The sequence below is a fragment of the Ammospiza caudacuta genome, chromosome 10 (genome assembly GCF_027887145.1).
Source record: "Ammospiza caudacuta isolate bAmmCau1 chromosome 10, bAmmCau1.pri, whole genome shotgun sequence".
NCBI classification, from domain to species: Eukaryota; Metazoa; Chordata; class Aves; order Passeriformes; family Passerellidae; genus Ammospiza; species Ammospiza caudacuta.
The window spans coordinates 13,131,202-13,144,648 of NC_080602.1; the positions used below are offsets into that span (position 1 = coordinate 13,131,202).

At 40.3% G+C, this 13,447-nt stretch overlaps 1 protein-coding gene across 2 annotated transcripts in view; it reads right to left on the reverse strand.

The window, feature by feature from the left end:
• USP3 (ubiquitin specific peptidase 3) overlaps positions 1-13,447 on the reverse strand; it is a 38,418-nt gene that overhangs the window by 9,830 nt on the left and 15,141 nt on the right. For both annotated transcript variants that reach the window (XM_058811334.1, XM_058811335.1), the window contains exons 3-8: positions 12,138-12,269; positions 6,165-6,248; positions 4,619-4,700; positions 2,455-2,537; positions 1,792-1,905; positions 1,003-1,116 (exon numbers count right to left, since the gene is read on the reverse strand). In XM_058811334.1, the coding sequence (XP_058667317.1) occupies positions 1,003-1,116; positions 1,792-1,905; positions 2,455-2,537; positions 4,619-4,700; positions 6,165-6,248; positions 12,138-12,269 (609 nt within the window). The remainder of the gene's footprint in view (positions 1-1,002; positions 1,117-1,791; positions 1,906-2,454; positions 2,538-4,618; positions 4,701-6,164; positions 6,249-12,137; positions 12,270-13,447) is intronic.

The following is a 13,447-nucleotide window of genomic DNA, read 5'->3' on the forward strand; positions in this document are numbered from 1 at the left end:
TTTATAGCACTGAATGAGTTAATTTTATTTGGGCTTTGCACTAGGAAATGGCTTTTTCTTGTTGGTCACATGGTTTCTGCCAGGCAGTGGCCACAGAGGCTCACAGCATTGCTTTCAGCTGTTTCTGTGCTTCTGAATTGGGATTATGTTGTTAATGGGTGATTTAAGAGGCATATTTCACTTTTTAAAGTGGTTTAACAGGGTGTCAATATTTAAAATTAGCTAGCTGAGTGGTTTTGTCGGGTCCAAAGGAAGCTGTTAAGGTTTTTATAGGGAATTACTTCCATAGTTGGTGGATTTTTTCCTTAACTAAAACCAAACTACGATAAACTACAACAGCAACTTACCTTCATCACAATATATCCTAACAGGTTTCAGTGCTCCTTTGAAAGAGGTTCAGGGGTCAGGACAGGGAGACCTTCCAGAGGAACGATACTTGGCTTTACTTGGGTAACCTTCTTTACCACTTTATCGTCTGTTCTGTAAGTATGGGCCCAAAATGCTTATTAGGCACAGAATTTTTCTCTTCTAGTCCTTATATCATGTCCAGCTGGTGACTACTGTATTTTGAGAGAATCAAGGAAGTTTCAGCCAGTATGTTTGCATTCAGACCTGTAGGTGCTGTATCTATCAATCTGACTACATCATTTTCTTACTGCAGCCAAGCCTGGGTTCACTCAACACCCTGCACTTGGCACTTACCAACCAGTCAATAGCTTGATTCCTCTGGAGCACTGGCTCAAAGGTACAACTACCACTGTTTCTCCTGTGAGATCTTATTCTCTCTGAAACTGCTACATGTGGCAGAAGGGCAGAAGGAAAAAGCAAGCACTGCTGATGAACAGAAAACTGTTGATGAAAGCAAAGATCCTTTTCAAAGCACATCTGTAGGGATATGGAAAGCTACACAGAGCGCATCCTATGGATGCAGTCAATTTTAGAGTAGGACAACAGTAATATTTGGTTGCAATCAAGAATACTGTTATTTTTTAAAAAACTTACCTAAAATTTGGCATTATTTTCCAAACAACATAAAATAAAGACTCTGGACTAAATGCAGTTTGGCTTCCTTGCCATAAAGCACAGAGTGTCTTTCTGAATTCTTCCACAAGTGAACTGTAAAGAAAGTAAGAGCTGGTGTTTAATGTGCATTTGTTTACAACCCTTAGAGGTTTACTTGTTCAATGGTACAAGTATCAGACATTAGCTGGGTTAAGACTGTAACAACTGGGTAAATATCCTTTCCAGTAGCTTCAAAGATTTTATGTCCAAAATCCTACCCACAATTGTTGAAGGCACACAGATTTGGAAAATTATATTTCAGATGTTCAGGATGGACTCATGTGAACACCTATTCACTGTTTGGCATTTTAGTGCAGACTCTGCTAACATCCTTTTAACACTTGCTCAAGCAACCTACAGATCATCAATCACTTACTCCTGAACTTTCTGTAGTAGCAGTCACAGTAGGTTGACTTGCAGTCACATCCTCATGACCCTATTTTAGCTGGAAGTCAGGAGCATAATGTCTGCAGCACATATCAAGAGGACTCTTAACATGATTTAACATGTCACAGTCCAGCACTACCTGATGTACCTGACTGCCTCTCCCTGCAGCATCAGACCTGTAACAGCAAGCTGCAAGTGATACGAGTTTCTTTCTTTGTAGACAACTATTTTCTGTGCCCTTGTCCCCTGTGAATTGTGCAAGATCAAAAGTGTCCAGTGGCCCCAGCAGCCCAAACCTGCTGTTTCCTGCACAGCTAAGAGCTCACAAGGCACACAGCTTACACATTGTTATCCCCCTGGCTCCTGGTGTGGTAAGTTCGCCGCCCTGCCGTCTTCCCATTCCTCAGCTCCACTGCAGGCAACTCTTTGAAGTAACAGCAAAACTGCTGAATGTTACTAGGAAAAACGAAATAAGAAAGAAATCCTTAAAGGGCAGAGAAAAAGGATAATATTATGTATTCTGGAGCTTGTTCTTTGAAATGCATAAACACCACCTCATGCAGTGATACAGGATGGCAATCGCAAACAGTTCAAGAGACAAGAAACACTACAACAAATACCTTCTGTCAGTAGCTGCACAGATCTGCAAATATCACTGTCATCCCAGCTTCCTAAAATAATTACATTTTGGCTCTGCTTTGACTAAGAGATGCCCTGCCAGACTGAGCTATCATTTCCTAACAACCCAGACTTGCATTTGCTGAGGAAGGTAACTTATTTTACCAGCTCGGCACTCTCCTGGTCTGCCAAGGACACGGCACGTTTCCTCTGGAATGCTGTACCACAGGATGTGCCTCACACCATGAAACACAACTTTATCAACCCATGCACACCCACTCCTGCAAATTCAGATACACCTCTGTCCAGTGGGAACATGCCAAATTCACCTGCCCAATGTACAGCACACAAGCTCCCTGAGAGTAGTGGGAGAGCTGGGGAAGGTACCTGAGTGACTGAAGGATTGCATTCATGAAACAAGTGTTCCCCAGGTTCCGAAGGCCTGTGGCACAAAGGGCAGTGGTGCTTCCCTAGAATGAGAACAGTTATGTTACAGAAACATTTATCACTGCTCCACCACTTCCCTCCTGCAGAGCCAGCACTGTTGGATCAAGCACAGATCTGAACAATAACAACTACACTGAGTGCAGCTGCAAGGCTAAAGCAACCCCTCAGCAGCAGCTTAAACTGCCCTGAAGCTCCATCTTGACATGAAAACTCTTTCTTACTCATTCCTGTCAAGAGAAAACCATACTACATCTTTTCCTGTGCAAATAAATCTAGAATAGGACAATACAGTTAATCACAGGCTCTTATTGCCAAGGATTTGTGTGTGTGTGTATGTTACATATTCACACTCCAGTAGTGCTCAGTGAGAACTGGACAGCAATTTCCTACAGTGCCTTTGAAAAATTAAAGTACCAATCTTCATCCCTGTTTTCCCATGTCTAATATGCACAGTATGGCCACCTCCAGGTTGTTTTTAAGTCACCAGTGTGAGTATCAGTGGGATTCTGTGGTGGCCAGAAGGGTTTTTGAAAGACAAGACAACAGCATTTATTTGGGAAATAAACAGTCAAGTTAGACTGTGCAAATAAGAGGAAAAAAGAGAAGCAAAATACACATCATTTACAGCCTAGAACAATGAACCCACAGATGTGCCTGCTTTTCACCAAATTATCTCCAGGGTGGGTGGGGAGGAAAGGGAAGAAAAATGTGGACAACACTGCATATCTGATTCTAGAATCTGCACCATTTGGACACATTCCACTGTCCACAAAATACCACACTGGAAGATCATCAAATTTCTGGGCATTCTTCATTATTCTAACAGAATTTAAAAGCTGGGCTTTTAAAATCTTTTAGTGTCTTAAAGTGCAAACACCACAGTGTCCTGAGCACATTCTTTTCTCTCTTGCCCCAAGTGCTACAGCACAGCACTGATGCAGCATTGCCCCTGCAGTTCAAGATAAGCTTCAATAAGCCAACAATAAAAAAGAATCTGTTGTTAGAGGCAATACTGAAGTATTAATAAAACTGACAAAACAGCAAAGAGTAGGAAGAATAAAATAAGCATTTAGTTCAAGCTTTCTAAGTCTGTCTTGTCCTTATCTAAATGTTGCCTGGAATTTTTCTTTTGGTTTTTACTGGCTTTCAGTTTTCCAAACAGAAATGATGCCATAGCAAGAAAGCCCCACTATTTCTCCTAGGCTTCCTCAATCTCTGCAAGATTGGGACAGTGCAGGAAGTGCAGACAGCACATTCAGACAACCAGTGCATCTTTTAAAGTAACTAAACCCCTCCAGACTTTGCCAACAGCAACCAACTGCTTTGCTCCACCCCAGGATCCCCTCGGGCAGTTGTTCCTGCTGCTTTTGGTGACATTGCTGTCCCACAGCCCAAAAGCCCTGCTCCATCTAACCCCCATTTTCCCAAGGGTGAAAATTAACCAGTTGAATACAGCTGGGTCAGTATCTCCCCTCTCCATCCTCAAATTCTGGAAGAAATTATGAAAACTCCTGTAATCCAATCTGCACAAAAGAGACATCTGACTTGCAACATTCTTTGTTTGGAAGAAATGATGCAGCCCTTTGGCCATCTAGCCAGGGCTGGATCCTCCTCTCCTGGGTGCTATCTGCAGATCTGAAGTTAAAATTGCAGGAAGATGAAATGAGGAGAAGAAAAGCTTAAAAACAGTCCAGAGTTCCTCTTGAAAGCAAGTTTTCTGAGCTCTTTTAAAAAACTGGTAACATTTTTTACTTTTTCCTAACAATTACTCTTAGCCTTCCTCAAGAATGTACCTCCTCCTTTGCCTTCTGCACCTGGGACAATAAAAACCCAAAAAAACAGAAAACAACAAAAGCTCCTTATTTGCTCAGAAAACCAAAGCTCTGTCTTGACATGAAACCCTTCTAAAGCCCAGGAAGGCTCAGTCTACATCAGCAGAAATGCAGCAGAGCATCAGCCATGTTTCTGTGTGAAAGGGCTTCTCAGGTGTGTGGTCAGAAGATGCTAAAGAGCACCAAGAACAATTTGGGTCTAGGCCAACCATAAACCTCAGCAGGTTTACAAAAACCCTTTTAACTCACTGTACCAGATCTGTTGTACTTACATTTACTTTCAATAACTTGCTGTTCAGAGATGAGTTTTCCAATAGTTTTCTTTTCCTATGTCTGTCTGATGTAAAGGCTGAACTGTTGGAAAAAAAATTATAAATGGTTATTTACCAGAAAAACAACGTATTGTGTGGAATGGACCAGAGAAAATCAACTCATGTTTAACAAAGTGATTCCATCTGTCACCAGTTGTCACTGACAGCAAACAGGCTCCCCATTGCTGCAGTATGAAATTGGCTGCACCTCTCTCAGGGCACAGCCCATCAGTAAGTTTATGTAGGGTGTTCTGCTCAGGGATGTGTGCCTTCAAGAGTGGCCTTAGTAGCAGCTACTTGTCATCTAAAATACTCATCCTTCTCCTAGGTCAAAGAAATTAAGTTCTTCTGTCAGGAAAATCATCTAAGCCTTTAAAAATACCACTTTAAAAAAATCACAACAAAATTAAGTTACCAAAAATCAAGAATATGTGGAATGTTAGTACTTGTGTATTACAACTGACGTCTCTTACTTAAAGAAAAATACATGAAGTTCTAACATTTGTAATACTAAGTTACAAAAATTATTGCTTAGTCTTTTGCACATCAATGGAAATTAATGACCCCTCAATTAAAGCAGTTGATGACTTCTCTTTAATTTGATGCTGTAATCATAGCTTGTTTCAAGGTTTGGTTGGTAGGTTTTTTCCTTTTCCTTTCTTTTTTATTAAAATGCCCTCCAAGCATTCAAAAACTACCATTACACAGAATGGAAGCCTGCACTGTATCTTTTACCTCCCAAGAAGTTACATGGCTTGCATGTTTCCAATTCATTTCTCATTATACTTAAACATCTTTACATCTCATAATGTACCTGACAAGACCATCAAAAGAGGATGGAAAATAATGAAAATATTAATATAACCTACCAAGTAATTGATATACTTAGCTCAGGGAGGATCCAGAGATTTCCCCAGATCACAGGAATTTCGTAGCAGGAGTCCTGTGTGAGCTCAGGGGCTTTCTGATGTACATGGAAGCACTGAATGCACCCATATTTCTGCTTGGCATTAGGTAAGATTTGCAGGCCAACTGTGCAAGCACTTTTTGCTCTCTAGGACTGGCCACAGCACATATGCCACCCAGGATCAATTACCTGCTTTACAGTGGAACAGCACCAGACAGAGACAAAGGAAAAAATGTCTTTTCTGTGCAGTTCCAAGTTCATAAGTCTTCCTAATCTTTTTACTAGCAAATCAAACTGTACAATTAATATGAAGACTACTTCCACCTGCACTTCTTGAATTTCTCTGATAAAAAAAGCTTATTCTGGTTTTTTGACAAAACTCTGACAACAGAACAAGACATACGATCATGATCAATCAAATCCATTTGTTCTGCACCTCTGCTTCTCAGTGATGAAAAGGTTTTTAAACACAGTGTCAGATACACAGAAGGATTAAGACAGATGTAATTAGATACATATACACATACGAAACAAATACCACTTAATGATGCACTATTACAAGTGTGCCCAAGGCAGTCTGGGTGCAAACAAACTACTTACTTTTCCAAGTTCTGTAGGTGCTCTCTGACCTTCTGTACCAGGCCCAGCTTGGTATCATTGACTACAAAATCATCACAACGATAACTGCAAGAAAAACATTTTTTAGAATATGCAAAGCACCTCAGTGAAGCAGATCAAATCACACAAGTCTATGTGTGGAAAGCACCAAAGGGATCCAGTGAAAGATTATGGGAACTGTGGAGCACAACACCTCACACTGAGCTTGGATTCCTCCAAGAAACCCCCTCCAGCAGAAGAGGGTACAGGAACCATCTTATTACATGGGTTTTCTGCTAGTTTAGTTCTTTATTATAAATCAAAAGCATGATGTACTGCCTGGCCCAAGGCAGAATTCTAGTTCAACAAAAACTGAAACAGTGTAATGACAATCAGACTTATTAGTCCATCCACAGATTCATCAGAAAAGATCAACTGACCCCTAGTAAACAGAATACAAAGCTTTTATTAATTTTTAAACTATTTTAACATTGTAAGTTATCGCTGAAACCTGAAGTGCTGAACAGATATATACAAAACATATATACAAAAAAAAGTCTGTGCTATTGAAAAAACACCAGGGAAGATGATGGACTAAGAGATCGCTTGAGTGTTCCAAAGTCAGTCCAGAAGTCTGTGGCAACTTGCACCTCGTGCTTAACCACAAATATCATTCAATCACTCATCAGTTTCTGTACATACTGGGAAGTGTCAAATTACAGCTTCAAATTTTGGCAGGCAACTGAACAAGTGAGGAAAACTAACTTTGGATATGTTTAATATCAGAACTGTAGCTATGTCTCTGTCCCTTTGGCACAAGAGTGACTCAAATGCAAAATACATCATCATCATCATCACCTCAGGCTATTCCTCTGCTGGAGCAGATACACATTTGCTTCCTAATTCAATGAAGCTACTGACTTCAGGCACAACTGGAATTCACAACACTCTTTGCTGCAAAAATCTGCAGGTATTGCCAGTGTTACTACGAACTCTACATTCTTGAAAAGGCTACAGAGTTGAGAAAGTAAAGGTCCTTGCCACTGAATGGAGCCCCTCAGATCAGTGTGTTCAGTACCTCTGATTTTTTCCTCTAAGAAGAGAAATTAACCTGATGCCTCTCAAGACATTGCACACAGCAGTTATGGCGTGGCAGCAGCTCTCTGGCCACAGACAGAAAACACAGCTTCCCTAGGCATTGTCCTGGGCAAGGCTGAGAGAAGATCAGAGAAAAGAATGAGAAACAAGTCTTATCTTCACTTGCTGCACCTGCTGTTGTGAACATGTGGAATGTGTTATGGAGATGTGTTTACCAAAGGATGGTTTCTTAATTGGCAAGTGGTGGTGGTGTTTGGATTGAAGGACCAATTGGCTCCATCTGTATCGTGACTGTCTGTAAGGGCAATGGGTTTTTTAGTAAGTATAGTAAAAGAATGTGATTGATCAGCCTTCTGGAATCATGGAGTCAATGCTAATTACTACCCAGATGGGGGGCTGTGACAACATTATGGGTACTTGCACAAGATCTAGAAATTAGTAAGATCACCAGTATTTCTTCTTTTACATTTTTAAAGACGGCCACAGACCAAGTTAGTTTGGGAGGGAGAAGAAGTCTGTTAATGTGGTTATTTTTCAGCCACATCTTAGGTAGTCCTTGTCAGCTTTTTCAGCTACCTACAAAAACCTGGTGAGGTGCTCCTGCATTTGGCACTCCCACAGGAGCCAGCTCTCAGGCCCAGTCAGCCAGTACAGTGTGGGACTGCTGAGCAGGGGCAGCTGCACCAGCACAGCCACACTGCCACTAAAGCTGGAGTAGCTACTCTTGAGAAAACAGGGGATGGAAGCAGGGACAAGCTCACTGAAACCTTCAATGAAGACTTATTGCTGAAAGATAATTTCATTGCTCCCGTGCCCTGAAGATTACATTAACCTTATTTTTACACACCACTTTAGTACGTGCCCCAAGACGGAAGAATAAAAACAAATACATCAGTAAATGTCAGGGTCCTTCCAACACTGGAAAAGTAATTTAAAGTTTCACTTAGAATCAAGACAATCTTCTATTTCTCTTTTTAGTAGACAGATTTTTTAAAAACCTCTCTTGCAACACTGAGGATTCAGCACCACTACTAGAAATAACAGCATTATCTCCAAACTATTTTGGATAAACAAAGTAAACAGATTTAGAAGTAGTTAATGTTTTAGTAACTTAAATTTGCTAAGCCCACACACCTTAAGGGTAAACTGCTGAGAAATTACATCCTATATGTGAAGCTGCCATTCAAAACAGCTGCTTAATTTATGATCCTCAGGATTATTGCAAATTAACAAATACCTTTTTTGGATACAGTAGCTACAGCAATGACACAGAACAAATTCTATACCTTGCAGAGGGTCCCTTATATGGCTTGGCACAGTATTTTCCTCTATACACTCTATTTTTAGTACCTCTGCTACTTCCAAGACCTAGCCTCCTCTGCTTCTAAAATGGCATTAAGCCAGTGAATATATGCACTGCTCTGGGAACATGAGTGCTCACTGCTGTTACAGGGCTTAGCAGGGACAAACTTCATGCTGTGTTTAAAAGCCCTGACTTGATTTGAAGAATTTACAGGATAGCAAAAATTAAGAAAAGGTTTCCTTAGTTATACCAACACCTTATGTGAATCAACAAAGAGCTCAGGTTTTACTGTGTGGATAAAAGGCTTTTGACTCTTCTTATTTTCACTGATTGTAGAATGCAAAATAATAGAACTAAGCAGCCTCATTTTCCAATGCTCATGGCACCAGCACAATAAGTCTGGTTTGTTTTTTAAAGAGAACCCTCTTCACAGAGACTAAAAAATAATTTTTCTAAGTCCTTGACAGTTCGTTATTTTTACACCAGCCAGGAATACACACACACACACACCCCTGACACAGCTGTGTCCCTTTAAGGGGTAACAAGGAGGGTAATGGATGAGAAATCTGACCTGCACACTGTGTCTGGGATTAAATGAACACAGGAAACATATTATGCAAATATAGCAACAGGGGAGCCTTTCTTCTTCAGTGCCAACTGTCTGTGCACTAGCACAGAGAAAACCAATTTACAAGAGTCCTCTTTCAGGAAAGTGGGGCTCTTACATGTATCATTTTACTTCTCATGCACAAAAAAAACCCTAACACAGAAGGAGAAAGCACCCTCTGACAGTTTGAAGACAAAAAAAGATCTGTACTTCTTGCAAACTCTTTGTGTGTAGTACTTTAGAACTAACTGAAAGGCTGAGTACCTCCAAAAAGTGGGATTCAGGACTCTCTCAGCAGTTTAGGTCTCAAATATAATTAGTCTGAGTGTTTAGTATTGCACCTTTTGTCTCAAAAGCGACCAAAGAATCAAGAAGTGAGCTGTACTCTTGTAACAAAATATCAACAAATTCTCTCAACTTTTCCAATGGTAAAACTGAGTATTCTTGCAGTTGAATAGGAGGACTGAGCAAGCAAAGAAGAAAACCCTCTGCAAAGACTGCATTACAGGTTATGGCATGGCCAAAGGAAGGCAAAGGATCAAATGCTGCCTTCTCAGAAAGCCCATACAGGCCTGTTCACTGATACCATCATGCAAGCCAAGGAACACAGTAAACTGGGATCCAGAAGATAAAAATGGAGTAAGAGCATCATCCTCAACTTTGTGCAGTAAACAGAACTGCACGTAAAAATATAAAAGCCAGCACTGCATCAAAATATCCGCATTATTTTTACAGTAGAAATAAAATTCAATTAAGTCTTAGGATGGTATTTTATTGACTTTCAAATTATTGAGGCAGCCCACCCTGGTAGCATAAAATATTCATCTTTACATAAAAGTTCACTTAAAAGAACCACCATGGCATAAACTCGGGACTGCCTACTGGATTCATGTCTACCCTGCAGTTCACAAATAGGCTTTTCAAAGCTATTGAAAGCCCATTCACTCCCCACAATACCTAATTATGTCTCAAATTTAGCCAACTATTAGCTTTAACTGGCAGCAGCCTCCACAGTACTGTCCAAAATAAAGGGGGAAAAGTTGATCTGGATGCCTTCTGTTTCATCTTTAAACTTCTGTGCTCATTTCAACTGGGCACAGTAACAAATTCAAGTATCTTTCCCTGATTATCATGTGGAAAAAACCTGAAATATCCTAAATGAAAGCAAAGATAAAACTGCTTTTGAAATTTGTTCACCTTCACATTAGCACAGGAGTTATAATTTGCTGGTGAATTACCTACACAACAGGAACTCCCCAAGGCAAAGCTGGCTACAATTAGTTCCAGTTCATCCACAGATGACTCAGCCCTCGAGTACAGCAGAAGAGACATGACATGCTGAGCTGCTTCCCTTCTGTGCTCCCACAGACACACAGCTGCCCAGGTGCAGGGCTGGGGTCAGTAGCACATCCCACAGCCCCCAGTCTGGCTGCTGGCATTCTGCAAGGCCCACACAGGGTTTGGGATAAGGTCAGCAGGGTGCTCGGGCTTGCTGCTGTAACTCACCAAGCCTCAGCAAGTTCAGAACACTATTTGTCATAATGGAGATATAATCAAAGACTTCAAATACCCTGCTTAAATTCCTCCACAGATTATTACCTTCAGAATGACTGGAAGACAGGGTATAATTCAAACAAAACAAAAAGCCACAACAGAGAACTCAGCTACTAGCAGTATTGATTGGGAAAGTGAAACCAGCTTCTCATAGCTGTTGCAATGCTGATAACCTGTGCAAATTTACCCCTTGGAAAACATGTCTGTTTTCTCATGTATTCACACAGGAGCAGATAAAAATGCCAGTGATTAAAATAAAATGCAAACAATGCAAAATTCCCCTACATCACAAAGCTACTCAAACCTTTAGTCTATGCTTAAATACCTACAGCTGCTTCCACTATCTAAGCAGTTTTTTAGTTGCTCTGAACAACATTTCTTCAGGTGAAATCACATAACTGGGGTTTTACTTACAGGGGATAAAAATATTTGCTACAAAAGCATTTCTCATAAAACTACTTCATAAAACAGACTTTTTTTTCCTTAATGAACTACCCAAAAGACACCCAACTATTTGAATAAAATACCCATTAGAGCAGCCACCTATCCAGTAATTTTACAAGACTGTAACAGGGATTTCCCTGAGGTTTACACTGCTCAAATCCTGCTCTGCCATACTGCACAAGTAACAACACATGGGAAACCTGGAGCAGCTGCAAATGGGGAAGCACCTGTCAACACGTCTGCTGAAGGGGAAAGAGGATGGAGGATGCTGAGGCAAAAAGCAGAGCTTTCCACTGACTCCCAGTCTTTGCCCTCTGGGAACAAGGACCATGGGGAATGCAACATTAGCAGCATCAATATTAAGTTTCCCTAAACAGTGCATATCACACCAAGAACCCCACAGAAGGAATCAGCCCAGGCCACTGTGCTGTTTAAAGAAACATTTCTGATTGTTTTCCTTACTCTTGTTAGAGACTTGACGCTGCTTCCTGACAGGATCAGCCACTTTCCCAGAATCACAGAAAGTACAGGCACAAACATAACTCAAATTCAGATCTCTAGGACAGGAACTAGTGTAATAGTTTACCTTCTGAATTCTGACAAATAAAGGACATGTGAAAGGCTCACCAGCTTGATGGAAGGAGCAACACCAACCAAACAGCTTTTGCAATTAAGAGGTTTGGGTCTCCACATACCCCAAAGCAAAAAGAAACAACTCCTAACCCCATAGCACTTATTTCAGAAGGTTTCTTCTCTATTTGAGACAATTGACATGTGAGAGTTTAGTTATAGCCAGTAACTGTACAGTGCTGCAATACACATGGAAAAGCAGAGTGTTCCAAAAAGACAAGTCTGGAAAGCAAAAGATGAAATGCTAAAAAACGTGTGTAATATAATACTGCACAAGTGTCTGATGTTTTCACCTTCTAGTATATAAAAAGTTGTCAAATTACAGTGTTTAAACCCTTACCAGTATGTACTGTAACTACTGCAATCCATACACACAGTATGCTGAACTTTCTCCTGTTTTTCTGTTTTCTTATGATTGGTCATAGGAATCTGTGCATCTTCATAATGCTTTTTTGCATGGCCATTCACATATCTGAAATAAATGTAAAAGAAAGACATTTATACTTCTGAAGAGCTAATAATTTTTTTTCATTAAAAAAAACAGGAATAAAAAAGGCATCCAATATTTACAACAGCATTAGAAAGACAATTCATTTGTGTGAAAACACTGGCCAAATCTTGTAATGTTTTCCCCCTTTACTCTCTCCTGTGGTCCAAACTGGCCCCTCCATCTCCTTGACCAAATCCCAGGATCTGTGCTCCTAACAGATCAATGCACTTCCACAACTGAGAAAATCCTGCACCCCCTTTTCCCACACCTGCAGTGCCCTTAGTTCTCTGCACTGCCTTCACATACACTCCTCTTACAGCTCTACCTTTTCTCCCCCAGCCCTTGTATTTGGGATCCCTTTAACATAGAGCTGGCTCCCATTTTCAGCGTTCCCACCCTGCAGCATGATTCAATGTTACAGACATCGAGTTCATGAACTTGGGCTCTGGAGCTTGTTGTTACATAAGGGAATAAGAAATCTGAAATCCTGCAGCTCTTTTGCTGACACAATGAGCATTTTCACGCTCAAAGTTTGATAAACAGGAAATTAAGCACCTTTAATTAAAAAAAAAAAAAGAGCCCTAAGGTGTATTTTATTTTCTCGTTCAATTATTTTCCATTCTCAGGATGGGAGCTGTCTGGAAAGACAAAAAAACCTGCATAAATAACTGACTCAATATCTACCAACTGCAGATAAGAAAGGCTATTTGGAGACAGTAGTAATTTTTTTAAGATTAGTAACAATTAAAATATTCCAATTATTTATTGCACACCATGAAGTATCTCCCCCTCTCTTAGCTCCCACCAAGTATAAATGTATTAAATAGGTAAACAGAAGGGGAAAAAGGGTCAGTGTCAAAAACTCTTAATAGGACACATTATTAAACCTGTAGCACTTACTGATTCCCAGATCAAACAACCAAAACCTGGAGTTTTATGCAAACCACTTTAAAAGACAAAATCACTATGCTTAATGATGCTTTCCCAGAATAACAGCACACAGCACAGATGTTACCCAACAGAAGAAATCATGTTCACACCTCAGATACTGCCTAAATGTCAATACTAACTGCATTCCAGTAATATGTGCATCTCAAACATTTATGTAGCAGCACACTTTCTACAATTATCCTGACATATAAATTACAGCATTGACTATA